Here is a 25,175-nt window from a genome sequence, read left to right on the forward strand (position 1 = left end):
AGGTCTAGTAGCTGGCCAAACACACAAAAAACAACGTCGCAGTATAAATTCCGTAGGTCAGAACCGTTGATCATAAATTTTCAGAACCAGTGATGTTTAAAAGTTTTGTATTGATCACTTCATTTAGGTTTATGTGAATGACTTTCTCATCGAGCTGCGTCTATAATTGTCCCGGGCATTGTCCATGCAAATTTGGGGCCTGCCTTAGCTCCCTCCGATCGTCTGTAGACTACAGCCTGAGCAAATTGTACAGTTGTGAAAGTCAGATATGTATCATGAATTTTATACAAAAATATAAACAACAGAATCAAACTAAACTAAGAGGTTAGTTTGCTGTCGGGCCGGGTGCGCAGGGGACGACTTTGCAGTGAGGCCGGATCTCTCTTGTGTTTGAACGGGGTTTGAACTTCCATCGCATCGCAGCTAGCCGATACAGTACTTGTTGTACTACTGTAGTCCCTGTGAGGATTATATACCCGTTACGTCGATATTATTTTGAAATGCTTTTAAATTTAATAAGTAAGACTTTTGTACTGCATTCAAGATATTTTTCCTTTCTGAGCGTTTTCAATTACGCCATACGGCAACGATATGCGAAGTTGATAGGCTGTGTTGCCTGCAGCGTAGCCGGCCTGGCCGTACACAAAACTTCGTTTGAGTAGACGGAGCAGAATCAGTCCCGCCATTTATTTTCAACGAAATTTTCATTATACTCCATAATGGAAGAAACGACTAGTTCAATGATTACAATGGTGAAGTGCTGAATTTTATTCATATATGTTTTTCTCTCTCAATTCATTCAGCAAACTTGATCTCCGTACCATCGGTCACAACGTGCAGTGCCTTGCATGAAGCTTACAATCGACTGCCTCCGTCGTTAGTTTAGCTGTTCAAGACGTTTGTTTGCACGGCTCATTATAGTCGGAACAATCTGTAAACACTTACATATTTATATCTTTCCGGTATTTCACCCAACTTTCGCGCGTTTTTAGCTGAGTCTCCAGTTTCGATGGACCAGACCTTTTCGAAGAGCGTATGGTTTCTACGGACGCCACAGTAAAACTTGCGTAGATGTGGTTGAGCATGCGCGGTGGTGTGATTACGTTTCGTTTCGTGTGTCAACAGAGCTGACTTCTGGTCCGGACAAGAAGTCATTTTCCACTCCTTTTACTGTTAATCGTGAGGCGGCTGGGCATGCAAACCATGCGATTCAGTATTAATTATGGTCTACTTTCACATACTGAGGATGTCATTTTAATCAAAAATATGAAAAAAATTGTTAAAAGTTACAAATACTGGGGCTTTAAGCATTTAGAATAATATATTTTCTAGACGAAGTGTATTTGTTCTCATTGTAAAATATAGTTTCTTGTTCTACCCCTCAAATCATGTCAAAAAGCCGAAGTCAGACTTTTCAGTAAAACCTGTACATGTTAGATAATGTTATTGCTGACAGGGGTATCAGTCTGGACCAGGAAGCATTTGTCAACAGTAACAATCTGAGTTGTAACATTACATATCCATTTAAGGTTATGTTAGAGCCATCTGTTTGGGAATGCTACTGCAAGGATTTTTTGAACAGGGTGGGGGGGGAGTGACAAGAAGCAGAGGTCTTGCAGTGATGTGGGCACATGCCAGATTCCAATATTTTTCTAATCTACTGGTGACATGTCATTCTGGAGTACATCTACATGTACATTTATTGAGCTGTCAGACTTTCTCCATGGCGATGAGCTTTATAAGGTTGACCTACATATGTTGAGAAGATCTGAGTGGTATGACATGTTACTGACAATGGTATGAGACTAATTTGTTGAAAGCTGAACTGTGAACCTTTGGACTTACATACTTCACAAATCTTGCGGTGAAAATCTGTAATGAATGGCTGTCTATGGACTTTTTGTGCTTTGACACATTCAATTGCCTATGAGTAAATCAGACTGCGTCCCTCCACACACTGAGTCTGAAGTAAAAACATGGAGGGAATCCCTTACTACCTATTTGGTAATGAAACAGTCCCTCCATCACCTGTGGTAAGAACATTACCAATAAATGTCTTTGGCAGAACTTTGACATGCAGACGCAACAAAATGTCCACGGTCACTCCACAAAGAATATCCTGAACATTATCCAATACAAAAACTACCGATGTAAATGGAGGCCACAGCATCCACAAAGGCAAGTTCTGATAACAAGTTTTGTCATCAGTTAATGTGGCTAACTAACAATAGCTCATTGCACTTCAGAATAATTAACAGAAACCCTATATAATATTTGTGAGAAATCATAAAATATTGAAAAGCTATGTGCACATTACAGAGTGAAAATAAGGTTATAGCGATGTAAACTTTTGACCTGAAAGGGATGTGAAACTTTCTTGTGTTACACGTGACTGTACTGTAAGGGCATGATATGCAAATACATGGGTCAAGGTTCAAATTCTAAAGCCTGTCAACAAAGAAAACAAATGAGAAGGTACCAGTAGCTTACTCAAATTGCCCTCATTTTCCCCAAAATACTTTCACTTCTACAGGATTGTGATTGATTGTCAATGCATATGAACATGGAAGTTCGATAACAAGCCACAAATCCTCATTATTGGCCAATAATCTCCTATTTACGGTAGATGTCAAATCCTTGGAGAAAGCCTCTTGGAAAATCCTTTTGCACATGGCAAGATTAAAGTGATATAAGATCATGATGGATGCAGGTATTTAACTATTGTAGATGGGTTTGAGTGAAAAAAAACACCCTACACAGACCTTATTTCGTGTACCTATGAATGGACATGGTGCATTATGTAATTATGATAACAATAGGCATTCCCAGATTGAAGGTGAAAATTAACATAAGAACTGTTTTGTTGTTATGGTGACCAGTCAAAAATACACAAAACATATCTTAATACTGGTATGATGTAATAAATGTAAATTATACTTCAGATACATGCAAATATCTCAATAAGGAAACCGTTTTGCAGAGAAACATGTCAAAGCATGCATAGACGGTAGCACTTCTACTGTTGGTTGAAGGTTATTGAGATGCCAATGTACATGTACTGCTCATAAGGTTGATAAAAGGTTGTATTTGTACTGGAAATTCCATCTTGGATTTTCCAATTTGAATTTTCTGATTTGGAATAATTCTAGACAGATTATGAAATCATTCAATTCAAGGTCTTACCATATCCAAAATCAGTATGGTCATGGGGCTAGCTCCGTAGTATGGCTTAGTGATGATAATTTAAGCAGAAATCATAGGATGGCATGCACACAAAGACAACACACATTGTAACATATTATGAACCTACAAGAATTGAATACAGTATTTATTAAATGAAATAAAGTGATATTTTGAAGTGATTTACTTTGCTTGTATAGAATTTTAATGCCCTTTTCCCTTTTAGCAGCCTCTATCCCCCACTTTCAAACTGCCCTGAGCCCCCCCCCCCCCCCCAAAATATATGTAGACACACCCACCCTCTATATAAAGGCCATATCTCTTAGTGGTCACTTTTCTCTAGTCCCCTGGGTGACCACTGTACACAAGTTTGACTGTATATATTGTACCAACGGTTTTGTGACTGTCTATAGTCAGGCTATTATGCATGCACATTTTGAGGATGATGATTGATGACATTTTGTGTAACCCTACAGCAACAAGTGTTACATAAATGTGACATTTTATGGACTAAATGTCCAAGTAAAGTATTGAATAAGTCTAGGAAGACTTAAGAATCAATTTCAGCAAATTGATGCCCACTAATCTAAATATAAGTAGTATAAGTCCACAAATGGTAAATTGTTTTTCGACATTTCAACATATTTTTATTTATGCATGTTATAAATCTTTGTGGGTGACATTTCAACGCATAAATCATGTTTTACCTGCGGAATCTACGAGTTCTCTGGTTCATTTGAGTGGTACTTCTAAAGTAGCATACACAAAGTCAAGATTTTCAGTGAGTACCAGCAGTACACGCTGAAATACTGTACTAAATTATTTCACTATAGGGCAACAACGTGAAGGGATAGATACTAATTGACCGATACACTGTTGCAAATGATAACTTATCTAATTACAGTACGGCAGCTTTGTAGTGACGAAGCAATGAAACCGACCATCTGTTACATCTATAACCTTTTGACAAACAAAACTATTCATCTTTATCAAACGTAATGTACTCCTAGCAATCTGCAAATGACTAACATCTACTCTCGTTCTCTCATCAAATGATACCATAGTAGGAAATGACTGTCACCCACCTGCCCAATTGGGTGGGGGAGGGCCCCCAGATAAATCTTTGGCAGGACAGGTGAAGTAATTCCACATTAATGGTTTACTCAGGTCAGACACAGGTATTGTTATGCTTGACGTAATTATCAGGGCAGGTAATATATTCTCAGACAGGCAACTCTTTTATTTGCCGGATTGTCTGCTAATTAAGCTCCAAGAATTTCGTATGTGGATGTCACCCTCAAAAAAGACATGCATGTTTCCGTAGTCTAAAATCATCGTCATTTGGTGATATGAAAAGAGCAAACATATTAGTATTACTATATATCCACTGATGCTACGATGCTACACATATTTAATGTAAGATGAAACAGATTATTAAGTCAATAATTACTTGTACCTATTCACTCTATACAATTAAAGTACTGGCCATGGGGCAAAGTGGAAGGTGTACTAAAAACTAAGCAGACTAAATATTATCAAATTAGAACATTGATTTGAAAATACAATGCTGAATTGAATAGGAGCAAAAGCAACTATGTAGGATTTACACTAGGGATTTTCCAGAACCAATTCACAGCAAATTGCAAACCATCTTGTCTTATACCTCCGTGTGCAAGGTTTCCTATCATTAGCATCCTAAAGCCTTCAAATATAAATCTACCTTACAAAGGAATTGATTGACGGAAAACAGCACTGAGATATAGTCAACAACTGAACAATCCCTTTACTTGCAACATCTACAGCTTAAGTTAAACTACATATGATTGTAGGCCAAATGGAACATCTGCAGAACACTGGGTCCACTGATTTTTACAGTGGCAATCTGAATGTTTTAGGAGGTCTTTCATGTTACATCAATAGAAACATACTCCCTAAGATGATATTAAATTTTAACATAGGTAAATTTGACCCCTGTATATTCCATTCAATGTTTTAAATTAAATAATCCAGATAATACAATTATAAGCATCTAGAAAACCCCTACACCATCAGTAAATGTAAATAACTGAAAAGACTTTATATTTTCAAAATCCATGATGTAAAATAATTCATTCCAAGTTCATTACCTAGAACCATTGTCAAGAGTTCACTATCGTTTTAGGTCCTGTCGACAACGGGCTAGTAGTAGTAAATATAACATAACATAACATAACAGTAGCAAACATGAGATCCCTCGCCAAGCATCAGTTTCTGGCACATCTGAAGGAAACTGGGGTCATCCTCCCCTATACTGTAGGAAAACAGTACACACCCCTAGCACGATGCTATTGCACGGGTCCACCATTCTTGGGCTACGCTGAGAACAAGTACTGCAAGGCATGGCCCGTCATAAAAACTGCTAAAGCGAGCCCGTGCGCGCGTGGCTTGTGGGTTTTGTACATATATCTCTGATGATGGTTGGCAAACACGCAAACCATAAAGTGAGTGAGACAGCAATTTAAATGGCTCTACATCACTTTTGCCTTTTATCCAATTGAAAGTAAAACTGAAAAGTTAAAATCCACGTGATGACGACGATTTTTATACATGCCCATGAAATTTTATTTCGTATTCTTCTCAAACTTTAATACATACGTGGTCCTATTGCATGATCGTGTCTTGGGCTTATCAGATAAAATGTTATTTTGGGTCTATAATTTAATAATTATCCTTGAAAATTAATTTTTACTGTCCTTTTATTTACTGCAGAAGTGTAAAATAAACTACGAGTCCAAATATGATTGTGAAACTTAGGCCCGGAAAACCGATCGAGGAATCTGTCGTGAACAAGACCTGGCGCTAGCGGGGGACGAGTCTGGAAACCCTGAGCTACAATGAATGAACGCTTCACCTTGTTTACCGTGCAACATTGGTCGTTGCACTCTGTCCTGAAGCGAGACAACAGCTTAGAGACTGTCACATGTACATGCCCCCACATTGCGGGTACCGCGGGGCATTACCGATACATTTTTACGCGTTACGTCTACCATGGACGTATCACATGAGTCTACGTACCGTCCCTCCAAGTGAGGTGTCGATGCAAAGAAAGTCTGCGGTAGTAGACAGTTTACATGTCCTGAAGTTTATTACCCTAGCACCGCTCCAAGGCCTTGGCCGGCCATATACTGTCTGCCGTCACGTACACCCATTGCCACCAGTGTTCCACCGTTGGTAACAATCCACTTCCGAAGTTCCGGGAAGATGGCTCATTCTGCAGCTACTGCAGGCTCGTAGGCGATGACAAATGTCGCGAAATGTTCAAACACCGATAAAATCTAACCAACGATGGTTTACGGACCAGCAGCATGAAATAATCAACTGCTACAGTGCAGAGAAACAAGAAACAAGGCTACGCCAGTCCCATGCGAAGGGCGTTCCCTTCTTACACACAGGCACACACACGCGAAAAAGCTCTACAGCTCCACCGCCACCACTAGGCCACTGCATGCCGCACGTAGTAGTACAGGATCGTTTTCAGAAGGCGCGGGGCTATCCGTCTACTGTTCGTGCTCTCAATCCATTTATGCTCGTGAAATTTAATTCCAAAACACTACGGCACACCTGCTTTTTTCTATCCACCCGAGCAACTGTCCTACGATCAATTCCCCAAGTCGGTGTTTACGTGTGGAAGCCATCATCCAACCAACGTAGAAGATGTCGCGTCTACTGCTACCGTACTTCCGGTCGCGCGCGTTCGTAGCAAAGCCTGGTCGGCCTGCCGGGTGTACAACACAGCGCGCAGCGCCTAGCAAGTAACTCTCACGATAAAACAAAAGACGTTCAAATCGTCCTTGGCAAGCGGTGTTTTGAGAAAATTACACACTCAAAAAGTTATACGTCACAACGCTGCGCCTACACGTAGAGAACAGAGTATGGGCCACGATCCATTTAAAAATGTACAAAAAGAAACATTTTATGATCCAATTTTTTTGGCGAAGTACGGTACGGGGTAACTGTTCGACGTCACTCTATCCAGGCAGCAGCTGATCACAGCGCGGAAGAATGGCTGAAGATGGGTTCTTCCATTTACGTGTCGTGTTCAGGCGCTGCGCGCGAGAAATTGTGTACATACACATTTGCTTTTGGGGAGAACAGAAATGTACGAGCAGTACTGGTAATGTTCGGTATTCTATCGTGTAAAATCTTGCGAACAACGAAACCCCCGAATCCGCTCACACGTTTGTGATAGGAGAGCAGCCGTGCTGGCATACTGCTGGTGTGGGCATGACGGTCATGGATTACGGCCGGGTAACGTCACGCTTTAGCAAAACAAATGCATATACAGTCGGCTGCACAGTCGCAGAGCCTTTTGACGTCCGCTAGATTCAAATGCACTCACAGAATTGTTCATGGGGTCGACTGGCTCCCCCGACTGGAGAGTCACACTTGTAAACGGGCGTTATTTGTCAGTAGAGGACTAGTTGGAAATTTCGATTACTTAGCACGATAGACATCACGTAAAATTTTCCAACATCGGACCATCGCTGCGCCACCAAAAGTACGATCCCTAATGCATACAAGCAACGATCAGGAAAGTTGGAGGGACCGTGAGAATATACTTACTTGTGCTGCCCGACAAATCGACTTCCTCCATGGAAACGGTATCTTTTCCGTTTACTGCTACATACGGATGGTCCTGATCGTTCAAGTCCTCAGGAAGAATGCCTGACATTTCGGAGGGTTATTTGTCAGTAAAGTACAGAGAACGACACACACGACGTTGCACAGCCAGGAACGGACTTTGTCGCTGCTAACGGGGAATCACTTCGTCGTCGTCTGTCGTTTACGCCTGCGCTGCTGATGGGTTCTCTGGGAAATCAATGGAAACCATTGTCTAAATATTCAAATAAACAGGCTGCTTTTTATATGTAGAGTATTTACCAACACATGCATAATTTTGAGGTCATATCTCTGCAAAGTGATTGGCCATTTTGGTACTGGGCATGCGCACTGAGAAAATGACCTATAATTAAAATCAGGTTGTGTGTGTACAAGTTTAGGGAAGTTTTTTACGACAAACTTCAAAGTAAATTGCCAAACTTTTCAAAACTTTAGGCGCCAAAAATTTCGAAAAATTATTCCAAAAATTAGTGTAAAAAAATCGACCGGCTGAGCGATAGGTTTGGGTACTACTTTATTGAGGACATGGCGGAGTTCATAGGGGACCGTGAACACCTCCTGCCTAGCGGAGTAAAACGGAACACAGCCAAGCTCAACAAAATGTCCGCAGCACACGGTAAGTACCGTCCCGATCATCAAACATCGGAAATATCTCCGATCACCGTGAATTTATTTTGAAATTTTTGTGTTGATACCAGTCTTCGTAATCATGGCATCAAATTTTACCCAAAATTTCTATAATATCTCCTTCTTCAGCTTGTTAAAATCGTGGGCAATTTTCGGATGAATCGTGATCGATAACAAAGGCTGTTCCTCTCGGCGCCTCGCCCGTCTAGCTTCCCTGGGAAAATGCTCTGCACTGCCGCCTCATCTGCTGGATTTTCACGATCGTATTTTGTCAACAAATTCAATTTTTTCTCTGAAATTTCGCATTTCTGCAGCGCAATTGTTGGGTTGCTATCCATGTAGCAAAATTTCCTTTATTTTGCCCGATAAATTTGCAAAAAATGCTACTTTTTTGCGACAAAGTCGCCAGTGCGGTAGCTGAACGGGTCTGCAAAAATGCTGCAGCGTGGCGTTGTTCTGCAGAAAGCTTAGCGTCATCGCGTGATGATGAGTGCGGCATGGCAGTACTGTGTGGGCTGGGTGTGCGGAGCGTTACATTTACTCGGCATTGCGTGAACGTAGCTCCGGCACTTGAACGGGCAGGGTCGGTATCCAATGAGCTCGTTTGGACGCGATCGACGGGTCGCGGCTGAATATGCAACCCGGGTTTACGCGCGGTTTTCTGTTGGTACCAATGCTTTTCCAGCGCATGCCGGGTTCTGGACCCAAACAACTTAACGGTAGAAGACATCACAGATATTTATGCTACATTTTACCAAAACCTGTATTTTACCATGATTATATATGACATTGAACTAGAGATTATGATGTATGGCCTGTTGTCTGTTATGCTGAAAGTCGTCACAATTTGATTGTCTTGAATTGCGAGCTTTCAGAATTATCTCGGGGAGGTCAACCACGGTAGGACTGAGAGCGTAATTCGGGGAAAACTGCCGTGAGCAATTACGTTGCCGTGTTCTCATATATGTAGCGGTTACCTGTACCTTTGCTGTGTCTTTTTATTTTGTTTTTGTTTTTTCCATATTTTCACTTTCGGGGGCTGGAATGATTGGAAGGTTATCTAAGGTTATAAGTAGAACAAAAAATACAATAAAAATGAAAACAGGTCGGCCAAAGATGATAATTGTTTGCAAACCTTGTCTTTGTAAGACAGAAAACACTGTTTCTTATGGGATTTCACCAAACTTAATCAGTTACCATGACAGCCGAGAAGACATTCTCACCTAAAAACCCTTAACGATCATTATGCACGCGTGTCTTATGTAATATATATTATATATATAATATATATATATATATATATATATATATATATATATATATATTATATATATATATATGTATATTAAATGCAGGCTTTTTTGTGTTGTAAGGAAACCCATTTTCTTTAGACTCAAAATTAAGGAGGTCTTGAAATCTTGTATTTCCACAGCATTGTTTGATTCAAAGTAATTGCCAAATGATGTCAAACATACAAATATATTTTGTACTCAACATAGCTGTAAGGCATGTTTTTTACATCCATTGGGATTTTGAATATTTAATTTTCTGTTGAAGATATGATGGGTATGCTCTAATTTCAATTTCGTTCACAAGATAACTCTCGGCAAAATTCAGCTGATTGGAAATTGATTGTTTACTGTAAATTGCTCTACACGAATCACATTTTTGAAAATAATTAACTTTAATATAAGATATCCACAGATTCGGTATGATATACTGCCAGGTTATATTTTTTATGGCATTATTGGCCCTTAATATCGACAAAAGGTAGAGAACATGATTTTTGTTCTTGACCTTTTTTGAATCCTTTGTGTGGACATAGTAACAAACACTAAAGGTTTAGTGACCCTTTTCTCCAAATGACTGAAGTTATGAGTGTCTGCACATACTGTAACAGAAATACCCAGCAAGGTTTCACAACTCCGAGACCCCCATGCAGGTCTTTGTTTGCATTTCAGACTGGCATCGTACATTCTTCGGTCCATGCATGCCAAGCTTTATGTACAGTACAGTATATACATGTTATGTAGCTTGCAGTGCATCACGGCACACAACCTGTGGCCACGGTTGCATTTGCACTGTCACTCGAAAATCCTGAAGTTTGAAATCCTCCGAATAGCACTGAACAATAGACATTTGTTATTGATTTTCCATGTAGTTGTGTTTAAGCTGTGTTCTGTAATCATTTTTGCCAGAGTTCTATCATAGGAAGTAGAGATAAGAAACCATAGCTATGCAGGACAAGATATCACTGCAATCAATCAATCATATTGCAGTGACATTGTCTCCTCCAACCATCTCCAAACAAATATTTGACATTGCAAATACAAAATAGATGAAAAATTGCAACGTTTTTGGAAAACTATACCAACGGCTTGGTTTTTTTCCTTTCAGAAGATCAAAAATTCACATCTGGCACTCTTGTAAATATTAAGGGTCTTTACTAGTAAATGTTGACTTGCTCCCTGTTGCCCCTTGACATGGTAGGTGTATTTCCGTGGTCATTTACAGCATGTGTTTGCTGGATAATAGACAAGTAAAATGTGAGATTGGCACTTCCTAAAAGTTGGACCAGCCATTGGTATGATGTGACCTTGTTTTGAGGAGAACTTTTTCAGTTTATTTATGTCCACTATCCCTACTTTGAATATGGATAGAGTCGACCACCTGCTGTGCCGTCCACAACAGCCAGTCGGGTTTTTACTGTGTACCATTTCATTGGCTCTTTACAGACAGTTTTGCTAGTCATTTCACCATATGGCTGGTCTGGAACTTCTTGCACTCTCTGTAATCTCAGGTGGGAAGGACAGACATGATTTAAACCATGATTACAACCAGACTTTGCTTTTTTGGTGTTTAATTGTAAAATACTCTCAATTTTACTTTATGGTAGTGTGATATGGGGAACACATGACTCTTTAGATGTGGAAAAGATTCATCATAGATTTTGTAAGTTTGTTTTAGGAGTGCGTACAAATGTTAGAAATTCTGCAGCAAGAGGTGAGCTAGGGAGACACCCTGTTCGAATGTATATTTATTTAGATATCCTTCGTATTTGGTTTAAATGCATTCACATTGATTCTGCAGAGATTGTCAAAGATTGCTATAGATACCAATATGACAGGGCAGAAAAAGGCTATAATTTTTTGTGAAAAACTTGTTATGTAAATTTGGATTTGCATATGTATGGGATAATCAAATCAGCATTCAGTTGACAGTAATCTGTTTTTACTACAGTTTAAACAGAGATGTTTTGATATATCTATTCAGGATTGATTCTTCGGGTCCCACCCCAAAACAGTTGTGTGTTTCCCCTCAGTTTCGCACAATCTATCCTCAGTTTTGCACAATCTATCCATAATTTCAATGTCAAATACGCTCTTGGTATTGAAACAAAGAATTACAGATGTCAAGAAAAAAACCATGAAACATTACGTGTACATCTCAAATCATGTATTTTCATTCGACTGCCATCAAAGCACTGTAGGGACACAGCTTCTTGCATTGATATGTATGTTTCTCACACTGTTATTCAATGATTGGCCTCTTTTTGATAAATAAATTCAATTTTTTTGAAAATAAAAACTAACGCCTCAATCAGGATGTGTTGATAGTTTTTTTACTTGACTGCAAAGAAAATGTTGACAGACACTCACGCAAATAGCTCCCAGTAAATTTTTTTGATTTCTTGTGTGTGTATTTTATTAGCTTACATAACAGTCCAATCAAATTGCTTTGATATGATTTCGTAGCACAGAACTTCAGTATATGCATGTTGGCTATTAATTATTAACATTTGCCAAAATTGTTTGAAACAGCATTAAGCCACGGTTTTTAAAGGGGAAATTCTTTGTAGATTAAGTGACTGTGTACTCACCTGTATTAGTAGCTTCAGCCTTCTAAATCTTGCATCTACTTGCAGCTAATCTCAGTAGTCATAGCAACAGTACCGACGAGGATGATGACTATGAAACGTGTCCGTCATTCCTAGAAACCAGTAAAACGACTCACTCTGATCATGGGTGTTTTGCAACACCTAATTGTGTTGAAAATCATGAAAAAGGTATTAGCGTTTCCTTCAGTGATAAGAAAAATGTTAAAACAAATACCAGTGACAGTAATTAATAGTGTTTTTGTTTTGGAAAAAAAAATTAAGTTTGTCTTTTGATTTTCAAAATATTGATAAGAATTTGATATTATTTAAAAATTTACATACTAACCCTATGCAGAGATAATTACCAAAATTTAACACTTCTTTACATGATTTTTTATTGCATGTGTGCAAATACCAGCGTTATGTTAACAGTAATAAACTTATCTAACAGCTAACTTTGCACAGTGTTAATGTGTGGTGTTGTGTGGTTAATTGTTTTATTCACAACACAATGATTAATAAACAGCTGCCATTGGACAATGGAAGTTAGATTGTCTCTGTAATGTATCTCCAGGTAACATTTACCATAATATATGTGTCTGTAAAAGGACTAGTGTGAAGAAAAACTTTTTTAACTAATTTTAAAAGTCATCTTAAGTTTTTATTGAAAGTCATTTCATTACACATACTGTAGGCTTTGTGTAGTAAAGTCTGCGTGCCGGAGAGTGTATCGTTGTGAAATTTTAAGGATCTAACTTTCTTTCCGGAAAAGAATTCAGAACTTTGCTGAGCATTTTAAAGAAAGGAAATAAAATCACTTTTTTGTTTCAATTGAAGCATTTTCTGACCACACATAGTTTCAATTGAATTATTTTCTGACCACACACAAATTTTCCAAATTGTTTCCCCAAATGGACAAAGGCATTTTTCCATAACAATCAGCCAGTAATTATAAAGTTAGTGTTCTCTGACTGCCACGGATAATTTTATTCCATTTTTCGTCTTTAATAAAATTAGTAATTTTCTAAGAGGATTAAACATCCACTAAACCTTTTGCCCTTCACATTCTCACAGTCCTCACTGACTTATGTACGCCCACAGTGCCTATCTGAGCATTTATTTAACTTGCACCCTCAATGACATAGCCCTGTGAAGTGAGGCACAGAGATGGCATTAGCCAGTGCCTTGCTGACAATACCAGTTCACTGGGCTTAGCATCATGAACTCAAAACCAGGGCAGGAGAGGGTCACAGTGCATAGCAAACAACAATCTGCCTATAGCACTGTTCTTGTCTACTTTGCGTATAGCATTGTTCATGTCTCCACACAGTCTGTGCTAGCAAAGATTTGTTACTAGTATATGGGGTAGGCAGTACAGTAGAATACAAGTCATCAGTGCATGTTAACAAGAACTGAAATCGAATCTGTGGCAAATTCTTCCAAAATCTTCAGTTTTAAAAAAATAGCATGAAACTTAATGTATAGATATTCATTGCTGAAAGTTGCTTTAGTTGTTTTATTTGTTTGTGTACTGTCTTTGCTAAACAAATCCAAGTGAATTATCATATGAATTCTGTTTCAGTGATTTCTCATTTATGCTTTATCTCTACTTCTCCCCCACTCAAAAAAAAAACAGGAAAGAAGAGGAAGTCAGTCCCAAGCCATGATGAACACCTGAATGGCAAAGCAGACCAACCATCTGTCACAAAAAAGGTTAAAACTGGTGAGTAAATCCCATTTACATGGATATTTTGCATCAGCAGTTTCCATGACGTAGTTTTTTATGGCAGTTTTATGCTTTTTTACGACATTTTTATGTATTTTTTACAGCATTAAAAAACACTGGATTTGAACAATTGTTTTAACTCTCCACTTGCCTATCACTTTGCATACTCTTTCCAAACTTTTGGCTTTATACAAAACAAATGTACTTATTTGTAGTTTGATATGCTATTCAGTCAATGCTCAGAAGGTATGAACACAAACATACTGAAAACTGCATGCTTTAACTCAAAAGAGTTCTTTTTATTGGTTATTTTGTTTTCCAGTATGAATTTGTTAAATAGTAATTGCCCCTACAAATCCACTCTTTCAGCCTACATTGAATGAGTGACTACCACAGTCTGATAGAGTGGACTGTGACTAAAACTGTTATTGGTGACTTTGTTGCTAACTTTAGAAAGTCCAGTCGATTTCTCAGAGAGTACAAACTACGATGTCCCCAGGCTGTGTAGTAATTTGTGTGCAGGGTGTTCCATCCTTGATTTGTGTCTCTTTGACTCAGTGTTTTGCTGAGTTGAATTGATATACACACACATTCTACATGGCCAAAATTAAAACACTGAGGTCCATAGTTCTGATGACAAAATCTTTAATATTACATCAGTCTCCAAAACCTCGCACATTTCATGAAAAGAAATCCTTCATCAACTATCATTTTATTTCAGATTAAGTCTAGAAAATGTTTTTGATCTTGGAAAATAGTACGCATTCGTGTGTGATAGTTGTACATTTAAAAGTATCTTTGATATACTTCCACGTGACATCAGTAATGATATCTTTATTTTCAATTTTCACTCAGCAGAGGCAGAATGGGGGACAGAGCAGAAGCTCTCTCTCTTACAGAGAGTGAAAAGCCAAATTCCTTCTGGAGACATCAACTCATTCAGGACCAGGGTCACAAAACTAGACTGGGATAAAGTAAAGTTTGAACGATTCAGCAGTGAAGAGTGTAAAGATCACTTCAGCGCCCTTCTCAATGATGTAAGTTAGCATACTGCCCTCTATCAGCTTCGAACAGTTTATCATTTGGCCTGTAGAGGGCACCCTTCAAACAATAACCCGTAAGTACATGCCACAGCACATGTGCATGTGCTGTGTGGTAAATTCATGAGTAATTCCTACGTTGCCCTCTAAAGTATGTTTTTATTGACCTTAACATGCAGTTCATATAGTTTGCAATAAAACAAAGGAAATACAATCTCTATTACTCTTGTATTTTTTTAAAGGATAAAGTCGCCCATTTGTCATGAATTTGTTTGATACGAGATACTACTTGTATTGTTTGACATGTTGAAAGATACTGAATGAATGGGTGACCCCATGTATATATTTGACCCCGGTTTTAGACAATACATGAAACCATCGCGAAAATGGTCTCAACCATTAATTCATTTTCGCTATGGTTTCGTTTATCGTTATTATCTTTCGACATGTCAAACAATATAAGTAGTATCTTGTATAAAACAAAATTCATGAAAAATGAGCGACTTTGACCCTTTAAAAGTCTTTTCAATAGCTTCTTAAGTATATTTCATGATATTCACTGATACTAGAGAGAGAACTGTTACATGATTTGGAAGCAAAGAACTAGGTGAAAGGTGGTCCTTGAACTTGGCAAAACTAAAAAGACGCACACCAATCAACGTAGACAGGTTGTCCAGAATGTATGTCAAATTGCCTACAATATTAAAAATCACACATAAATTGTATTCAGAGGGCATGTACGATCTCTGTCTTTGTATTAAGGGAATAATTCAAAGTCGAATCAAAATAGTGGATGTTAATAATTTTATGTGGATTTGTTCGCAGGTGAGGAAGCACCGAACTTTGACTGAACTCTGCAGTGAGGCAGAAGAGCTTGTTAAAAAGCCACCTGTTAAATCTAAAAAGGTATGGTGAAAGTTACTCAGAACCTTAAAATGGAATTCAATTGGATGAGGCACTGTTGCCGATTGCAGACTGCAACTATACACATAATTTCACAGGAAGCCTTTTGTGCAAAGTAATGACAATCAATTTTCTTTCAACGTGTTCTTCACGTGTCCCCTTTACGAGAATGGTTTGTCCCTATCCCATTGTTTCTTGTAGTAAAGTTAGACCTCTATATTGGAAAACAGATATGAAAGGGTTAAGAATTGGCTTGCACCCTGCACAGTGTCTGCTTCAAGAATTTCCCAAGTACTCTGGGAAACTTGTGTGGTATTAAGGTAGAATATACCTTAGGAACAGATATTCAGACTCTCAAAATTTATGGTAGCTTTCTTATCTACCACTTGTTTGGGCTCATTTAAAAGCTCTTGGGTTAAGAAAAATTAACCAACTTACTTATTTTGAATACTGAATATTTTATTATCTCTATAGAGTTAACATAGAGATTGTGGCCATTTTTAAATTTCAGAAATCAGTGAATGTCAGGCAGTTTGTTTCTCTAGTACCAAACTTTGCACAGTGACCCCTGATGTTTATAACTGAGTAGATAAGAGAACAGATGCAAGTTTAATTGAGGAAAGTTTGAGCAAAATTTCTGTCTTTCACTATCGAGGCACATACTACCTCAACTGATGGTATATAGTAGAGATTACTTCAAAAAATTACAGCTCATCTGTGTCATTTCTACAAGCCCATCGAAAGTAGGGTTCTTGCAGCATGTGATAAAGAACCCCCTCACCATCAAAATTCCATGAATTGCAAAATGAAATGAGATAAAGAATATCAAAAGATGATGACTTAATCCCCTGGATATTTTGACTAAGCCATAGTGCAGTTGAAGATATGATTTTAACTCCTTCTGCTGTAAGATCTATGCTTCTATTGTACAAATTCATGGATTGATGTAACAATGAAATGCAAGTACATAGAAATGCAGAGTTCTTCACAAAGAAATTTTTAGGTGGAAGGCCACCTTTCCTGTGTTCTTTCATGTTCAGTGATTACTGATTAGGTAAGAGAACAGTTGAAAGTTTCATTAAGGCCTGTGTCAGCATTCGATTATCTTGCCAGGAAATTTCCTGGCTAGATGACAATTTCAATGAAAAACAAAAGGCTATGACACCTCCATAATCCTCTTACAGGCTAGAACACACTTTATCCCGGGATCAAGTCCCTGGTCTTCAAGGAAAGTTTGAGCAAAGGTTCCAGCCTTTACTTTTTTAGGCATATTTTTCGTATTATTATAATCATACAAAATAATCATGACAAAGGAATATGTAAATTATACATTGTCATGTAAATTTGCTGCCCCTCTCTTTTTCCAAGCTGTGAAGAACACTGAAATTAACCAATCACACAACCGTTTGAGAACACTTTTATATGCACAATCAATGAGAAAGGCACCAGAATGAGCAAAATGGTAGCTTCAAAAAATGACGTTAATTCTAGTCATGAAGCAGTGTGCATGTGATTATCATTCTGACCAGACCCATCCCGACATGCCCAAGAAACCGCTGACGCCATACTTCAGGTATTACATGGATAAACGAAAGAAAACCATGGAAGACAATCCGGAGATGAGCGCCCCTGAGATAAGTCAGCTGGTGGCACAACAGTATAAGGGTCTTAGTGAAAAGAAGAAGGTATGTAACGTGTGGTCTTTCAAGTGGTTACAGTCGATAGCATTTTATGAAACGTCTGCCTTTGGATTTCCTGTGTTATTGATATCCAGCTTGACAAACAAAATTGAAGTTTATTCACATCATATTTGTATGGATGTCAGTCTGCAAACAATGTCAGCCATTTTAGGATTGAAACCATCCTCAGAATTTGATACACTGTGTAAATGATTTGAAAATGAAAGCTCGACTTCTTCACTGCAGAAGGACAGCGTATCAAAACAATTTCTAACAAATGTTATTATTTTCTCAAGTCCAAGTTTAGTTCTCAAGTCATGTACCACTCTTAAATGGTTCCTCTGTGTTTACCAGTACTGCCAAATACAAAACCAGCAAGAAGCCATTTAAACAGTTTGTTCAAAAGTAACATTTAATGCCAGTTCTAGTCAGCTGGCCTGGATTCAAGCTTTAGAGGCTGTGTAGTAATTTGTGTGCAGGGTGTTCCATCCTTGACTTGTGTCTCTTTGACTCAGTGTTTTGCTGAGTTGAATTGATATACACACACTTTCTACATGGCCAAAATTAAATCACTGAGGTCCATAGTTCTGATGACAAAATCTTCAATATTTCATCAGTCTCCAAAACCTCAAACAAAAAATATGTTCTCCATCAAGGTTTGGTTGAATTGTCTCATCTTCAGTGAATTGAATGTTCCCTGTAGAGATTGATGAAGCGAATTGGTCAAGAAATGATTATTACGGTTTATGTGACAACATCACAGCAAGAACTTCAGTTTTGCTCCTTACATGGCACGTTTAATTCTTGAAAACCTTATGACAGCCTGGAAAAATTTTAGTATACTCCATCATTGCAATTACAGCCTACATCAAGCATTGTTTTAAGAAATGTGAGCTCTCTAACAAACAAACAAAATCTTTTGTTCCGCTGTTTTCTTGCAGTCAAAGTATGTGAAGAAGTATGGTGATGAAATGAAGGACTACCAGAAACTCATTGAAAAATTCAGGTAAGTTGACAGTGCTTTTCTTGTTCAGAGAAGTTTTTATTTTACTGTTGTATCAATGATTTATTTATGTATTTTTCAGCCTCTCTGTCTAAGAGAGTTGCCAACATTTTAATATTTGTCATGTCGGAGGAACTTTCCAGTTATTGTAATGTGGTATGTTGTATGCTACAAGGCAAACAAGTAATATTATAGCCTTTCATAAGTTATAACTATTGATGAGAATTTTACATCTTTGAAACATTTATGATCATATTGTCTTTCTTGTGTGTCATAAATATCTCTAATTTTTACCTTACATTGGGAGGGGGTCACACAAAACCTGGATAAAAACCATGCTGTTTGTCCATATCACCCCATCCAGAAAGACATTGCAACTGCAGCAGCGAGTGAAATCATGTCAGCCAATTAGTCTGGCACACTTTTACATTTGCATAATTTATTAATTTGCTCTGCAGACAAGAACATCCAGAGTTTGCTGTTGGCAACAGTTCCAGCAAGAAATCCTCAGACCCTATCAGGAAACCAACAACACCTGTGCAGGCTTATCTCAATGCCAAACGAGATCACCTTATGAAAACCAACTCCGAGGTGAGACACAGCTAGTCAATGTTCCATAGCCACTAGAGGGCGCTGTTGCACATCAAAAAATCCAGACTGTTGTCGGAAATTTAGTTCGACAGTGCTACAAAGAGACTTTGAATCCTCTATGCAAACATCCATTCCAAATTTATCCCAAATTCTGCCTGATTAGATTCCAAAAAATCCCTTGCTACTCCTGAATGCAGTTGTCCATGATCAGGTAATACCAGAAGAACTGCTCTCAAACAACTGATGCTATGGAAGAACAATACATCACTTCTAAGAAAGTGCACTTTGTGTAGGACATGGGTGGAAAAAGTCAATTTTTATTTCAAAGAAGGAGTTTGTAAAACATTTCCATGCCAGGCTTCAAAATAGATGTACACACACTGTTTAACAGAAAAGAAAATATTCCAATTAAATAAACAAAACAGTTTTCTTTTACTGTCTGGCTGATAATGACTTTATGGTGTTTGCTTTAATCTTTTTTTCTGTCTCTTCGTGTTTCTGATCAGCTAAGCAAGAAAGACGCTGAAGAAAGCTTAAAGGTACAGTGGAAAGGATTGACAGAAAAGAAGAAAATGCTATACATAAAATCAGCCATGGATGATTTCAAACGTTATACTGTAAGTATAGTTAAAATATCAGAAGGCAATCAGAACCAATTGAAACTTTTAAAGGCGCCCTTCTCAATCCCAGGTTCTCGCATTAGCGAATGTGTCAATAGCCCATTAACAGTTTGCCATTCTTTTGTTTTCCATTGAATATTTCATCAATAGATAATATTTATATTAGATAAATCTGATAATTGAAGGGGGGGGGCTTTAAGTATTTTCATTACTAATCTGCTGAAGTATTATGTAAATCTCTCCTAAAAGAATTTTCACATTTTATTCAAACGTTATTATGATGACCTCACATTTTGCTTCCAATGTATATATATATTTTCTGTATACATGTATATACAACATTGTAAAAACATATTTGCTTACTATAAATTTACATTTTAATTTCACTGTTAAATGGAAATAGACGCTTTACTAGCAAAATCAGTGCATTTTAATGCCTAGGAAAATGTCTTCAACATCAAATTTGTAGAATCGAGTTACAAGGCTAGTAAAAGTTAATGATGTTACAGTATTGCCTGATTTTACCTCTGTATTCTATATGATACATACATTTCATGTAAAAGAAGCAGTTTACTTAGGGTTGGATATTTTTCCTGAGAGCTTTAAAAAAAACTTTTCGACCAAAGGTATCTGCATATGGATATACATGTACATATGTAACGAGCACAGTCTAAGTGTCTCTGTTTTTTCCTCTCATGTATCATAACAGAAAGAACTTGCTGAGTACCAAAAGACTCATGCTGATTATCAGCCTAAAGCCATCAAGTCAGTATTAACTAAAGAAGAACAGAAAATCCTTGACAGAGCTCGCGGTAAACCAGACAAGCCACCAGCGTAAGTGTAGACATTAACAACCAATAATATGTATGCATGACTTGAAGTGTCCATTTTCATCAGAGCTGCTGCCTATGATTTTTTCACTGTGTACATTTTGAACACAGATACCTTGTCAAAATATTATGTTGTGTTACTAGTAAAATTCACACGTTGTTTGTGATGACACGTGCAGTCTGTTGCATTTTCAGATACTACTTAGCTAAGTACAATATTTTCAGGGCGTATTTTTCTTCATGCTCAGTTTCCAGCTTTTCCCTCTCCATTTCCAGTTATCACACCAGAAGACATAGCTAGTCACTAATACCTACATGATTTGACATCTTCAAAAAAGAGGACGACAAAGTATACTCACCAAATTACAGTTTACACATTGTGTTAATTTTTCACATAACAATTAGAGCCCTCCCTCAGGAAATTTACAAAAATGCTGGTGTGGTTTGACCTTTAGTGGAAATTTTTGGATTTTTGAAATTTTTGATTTGAAAAATCACCAGTGAGAAATACTATGCTACATCCCTGCACATCAACCTTTGTATGAGAAGTATTATCACAATTTTCTTTTTACATTTAACGCTTCTGTCAATTCAACATCTGGACAAATATTTGATAAGTCAATAATGTCGGTTATTTTATGCAGTAATCACTTCAGATTTTTGCTCTCCATTTATCCACAGCTCTTCTTTAATTCTTTTCCATGGACAATGTCAGATATCTGTCTTTTGCCTTGCTATGGTAAAATATGCTAAAATGATTTGTTATTATTGTTTGAATATTATTATAAAATACTGATAGGATATTTATATTACATGATACAGAGCCATTGAAAGGTATACTGTCACCTGTTCCAATTTTGCCTCAGTTACCATGGAAAGAGAAAATCTAACCAATCACAGATTTTAAGCGGGTGGCCCCTTTTTGGACACCGTGGTGCGAAGCACCAAAGGTGTCCTATGTCGCCACAATGTCTGTGTGTGTGTCCGTCTGTCCGTCCGTCCGTCCGTCCGTCTGTCCGTCCGTCCGTAGACAGATTTTGTTCCACTCATAACTTAAGAACCCTTAGGTCCAATGTCATGCAATTTGGTATTTGGTATTATCATGATGAGACTTAGATCTGATTAGATTTTGGTGGGTGTGGCTTATTAATTAATTGCTCATTTGCATATTTTATGACTTTTTTCGTTCACGCAGATATCTCAGAGACGCCTGGAGCGATTTTGTTCAAACTTGGTAAAAGGATAGTACTCTACCTCATACAGATGCACGTTGATTTTTTTCACAATGCGATCAAATTTGGCCGTGTTAGAGGACTTTTTAGTTTTCGCCTCCATAGACTCCCCTGTATTAAGGTAATCCATAGACTCCATGTATAAGGGAATCCATAGACTCCCATGTATAAGGCAATCCATAGACTTCCATGTATAAGGCAATCCATAGACTCCCATGTTTAAGGCAGTCCATAGACTCCCATGTATAAGGCAGTCCATAGACTCCCATGTATAAGGAAGTCCATAGACTCCCATGTATAAGGCAATCCATAGACTCCCATGTATAAGGCAATCCATAGACTCCCATGTTTAAGGCAGTCCATAGACTCCCATGTATAAGGCAGTCCATAGACTCCCATGTATAAGGAAGTCCATAGACTCCCATGTATAAGGCAGTCCATAGACTCCCATGTATAAGGCAGTCCATAGACTCCCATGTATAAGACAGTCCATAGACTCCCATGTATAAGGCAGTCCATAGACTCCCATGTATAAGGCCAAGAAAAATAAAAATTTAGTTTCTCATCGTATTCATATTGCAAAAAGGATGCAGTGATACAGTTTTTAGTCCCCACAGATAAAGTCCAGGGGGCTCATAGATTGGGTCATGTCAGTCCGTCAGTCCATCCATGTGAGTCCATCCGTTCAAGCAGATATCTCAGACGCTTTCACAAAATGTCACGTGACCTTTGACCTCAAATATACATATTTGTCCAAAAATAGCAGTGTTGAATCTAGAGCGCGCCATCGCGGGATTGACGCCTTTCAGCAAAAAATCCCGCTCTGAAATCTACCCAGTGCGTCACTTTGGGCGCACTCACAAAGAGGGGGGTCTGTAAATAGGTCAACGTGTGTTTTCTTTCATTGTTAAACGTAACCACTTTGCGTGATGATTTGCTATATTTTGCTAGAATGTTACCAATGATTTCATTTATAAATACTTTAGCAGCACACGTCCGTTTTGAAATGACATTCGCGTTTGTTACATTGTCAATAAAACTTGTTTGTGAATGTACTGACTGACAGCCGTGACGAGAAAAAAAATTCACGTACGGGAGTAATTTCAAACTAACTCTCACACAGAAAGGTTTTTGAAAAATGTAGCCAACACACCTATTCCATTCAAAAAGAAAAAACATGTTCTTGATCAAGCGGAAATCAAACCAAATTCCAAAATTTTCTGAAACATTTCATGTGTCCACATGGATCGAGATACTAGACGTAGCTTGATGGTGCATGTTGTTTGCCAAAGTCGTTATGCCACGGTCACGCATGCATGGCTTGCCAAGAAATTCGATCTAGCGAGAACAACAGTGAATATCTATTCAGATCTTATACCAGACGGGTCATATGTCAAGTTCTTCAGTAAGAATGCATTTACTAATACTTGCACGGCTTGCATTGTCAGAGTCGGGACGTTGTGCTGTGTTTGTTTTGCCTCGATGCAGTACATGGTGTCGGCCATTTTCCAAACTTGCTTAGGACAAAGCGTCATCACTCTAGACTCCCTAGGTTACCCTTTTATGTCTATGGGAATTTACTGCTGCAGAGATCGAGACTACTTAGTCATTAAAAAAAGTCCTGCTCTATCAATGAGAGCTGTGAAATGACAAATGAACTTACTTTTCTCACTGTGGGGAAATTGTCAATTGTATTTTTGCATAATACTGAAAGAATTATCTCTTGAGACTAACAGAATGTGCTGCATCTTTTCTATGAATGTGAGTGAATTTGTGATACTTTATTCAAACAATTATATTCTTGAATAGATGTACAAAGACTTCATAGACTTATTTTAAATAAATGCTAATTTGATATGCAGATTAATATGCAAATTTGCTGCCAAAAAATTGTCCCCAAATTTTGAAAATGTCCCCCAAAATTTAAGGCAGTGGCCCAAATGTCCCCCAATCCTAAGATCCTAGATTCAACACTGACTCGGTAACCACAAGTGCTAAACCTTTCATATATGGTATGATGGGACACCTTATGACGCCACATATTGTACCTCATTAATTATGTGCATATCTAATTTTGAGCAAGCCAATAGAGCTAGAGGTCTGATTTTTGGTATATATAGATAAATTAGCAGTACAAATTTTTTGACAAATGTCACGTGACCTCGGTGACCTTTGACCTCAAATATACATATTTGTCCATAACTCAGTAACCACAAGTGCTACACCCTTCATATTTGGTATGATGGGACACCTTATGACGCCACATATTGTACCTCATTAATTATGCACATATCTAATTTTGAGCGAGCCAATAAAGCTAGAGGTCTGATTTTTGGTATATAGGGATAACTTAGCAATACAATTATTTTGACAAAATGTCACGTGACCTCGGTGACCTTTGACCTCAAATATACATATTTGTCCATAACTCAGTAACCACAAGTGCTACACCCTTCATATTTGGTATGATGGGACACCTTATGACGCCACATATTGTACCTCATTAATTATGCACATATCTAATTTTGAGCGAGCCAATAGAGCTAGAGGTCTGGTTTTTGGTATGTAGGGATAACTTAGCAATACAATTATTTTGACAAAATGTCACGTGACCTCGGTGACCTTTGACCTCAAATATACATATTTGTCCATAACTCAGTAACCACAAGTGCTACACCCTTCATATTTGGTATGATGGGACACCTTATGACGCCACATATTGTACCTCATTAATTATTCACATATCTAATTTTGAGCGAGCCAATAGAGCTAGAGGTCTGATTTTTGGTATATAGGGATAACTTAGCAATACAATTATTTTGACAAAATGTCATGTGACCTCGGTGACCTTTGACCTCAAATATACATATTTGTCCATAACTCAGTAACCACAAGTGCTACACCCTTCATATTTGGTATGATGGGACACCTTATGACGCCACATATTGTACCTCATTAATTATGCACATATCTAATTTTGAGCGAGCCAATAGAGCTAGAGGTCTGGTTTTTGGTATGTAGGGATAACTTAGCAATACAATTATTTTGACAAAATGTCACGTGACCTCGGTGACCTTTGACCTCAAATATACATATTTGCCCATAACTCAGTAACCACAAGTGCTACACCCTTCATATTTGGTATGATGGGACACCTTATGACGCCACATATTGTACCTCATTAATTATGCACATATCTAATTTTGAG

At 37.9% G+C, this 25,175-nt stretch overlaps 2 protein-coding genes and 2 non-coding genes across 8 annotated transcripts in view; 3 read left to right on the plus strand and 1 right to left on the minus strand.

Annotated features, from left to right (window-relative positions):
- The window catches only part of LOC139115754 (glutathione hydrolase 1 proenzyme-like), a 40,296-nt gene extending 32,280 nt beyond the window's left edge, over window positions 1–8,016 (minus strand). Inside the window, exon 1 of the mRNA XM_070678085.1 lies at window positions 7,783–8,016. Coding sequence (XP_070534186.1) covers window positions 7,783–7,891 — 109 coding nt within the window. The 5' untranslated portion in view covers window positions 7,892–8,016. The remainder of the gene's footprint in view (window positions 1–7,782) is intronic.
- Window positions 8,017–8,300: 284 nt separating this feature from the next.
- LOC139115753 (nucleolar transcription factor 1-A-like) overlaps window positions 8,301–25,175 on the plus strand; it is a 39,264-nt gene continuing 22,389 nt past the window's right edge. The window contains exons 1-10 of one of the 5 annotated variants that reach the window (XM_070678082.1): window positions 8,308–8,455; window positions 12,392–12,532; window positions 13,980–14,066; window positions 14,925–15,106; window positions 15,935–16,015; window positions 17,542–17,697; window positions 18,633–18,697; window positions 19,153–19,285; window positions 19,792–19,902; window positions 20,615–20,739. In XM_070678082.1, the coding sequence (XP_070534183.1) occupies window positions 8,365–8,455; window positions 12,392–12,532; window positions 13,980–14,066; window positions 14,925–15,106; window positions 15,935–16,015; window positions 17,542–17,697; window positions 18,633–18,697; window positions 19,153–19,285; window positions 19,792–19,902; window positions 20,615–20,739 (1,172 nt within the window). In that variant the 5' untranslated portion in view covers window positions 8,308–8,364. Of the gene's footprint in view, window positions 8,456–12,391; window positions 12,533–13,979; window positions 14,067–14,924; window positions 15,107–15,934; window positions 16,016–17,541; window positions 17,698–18,632; window positions 18,698–19,152; window positions 19,286–19,791; window positions 19,903–20,614; window positions 20,740–25,175 lie in introns of all 5 variants that reach the window. The other 4 variants (XM_070678080.1, XM_070678081.1, XM_070678083.1 and 1 more) reach the window with 4 other exon arrangements.
- LOC139116655 (small nucleolar RNA SNORA23) lies at window positions 14,574–14,750 on the plus strand. The gene has a single exon (XR_011548351.1). It is a non-coding gene; the product is annotated as a small nucleolar RNA SNORA23 (small nucleolar RNA).
- Window positions 18,153–18,329, plus strand: LOC139116653 (small nucleolar RNA SNORA23). The gene has a single exon (XR_011548349.1). It is a non-coding gene; the product is annotated as a small nucleolar RNA SNORA23 (small nucleolar RNA).

The sequence above is a fragment of the Ptychodera flava genome, chromosome 17 (assembly GCF_041260155.1).
Source record: "Ptychodera flava strain L36383 chromosome 17, AS_Pfla_20210202, whole genome shotgun sequence".
Taxonomy (NCBI): domain Eukaryota; kingdom Metazoa; phylum Hemichordata; class Enteropneusta; family Ptychoderidae; genus Ptychodera; species Ptychodera flava.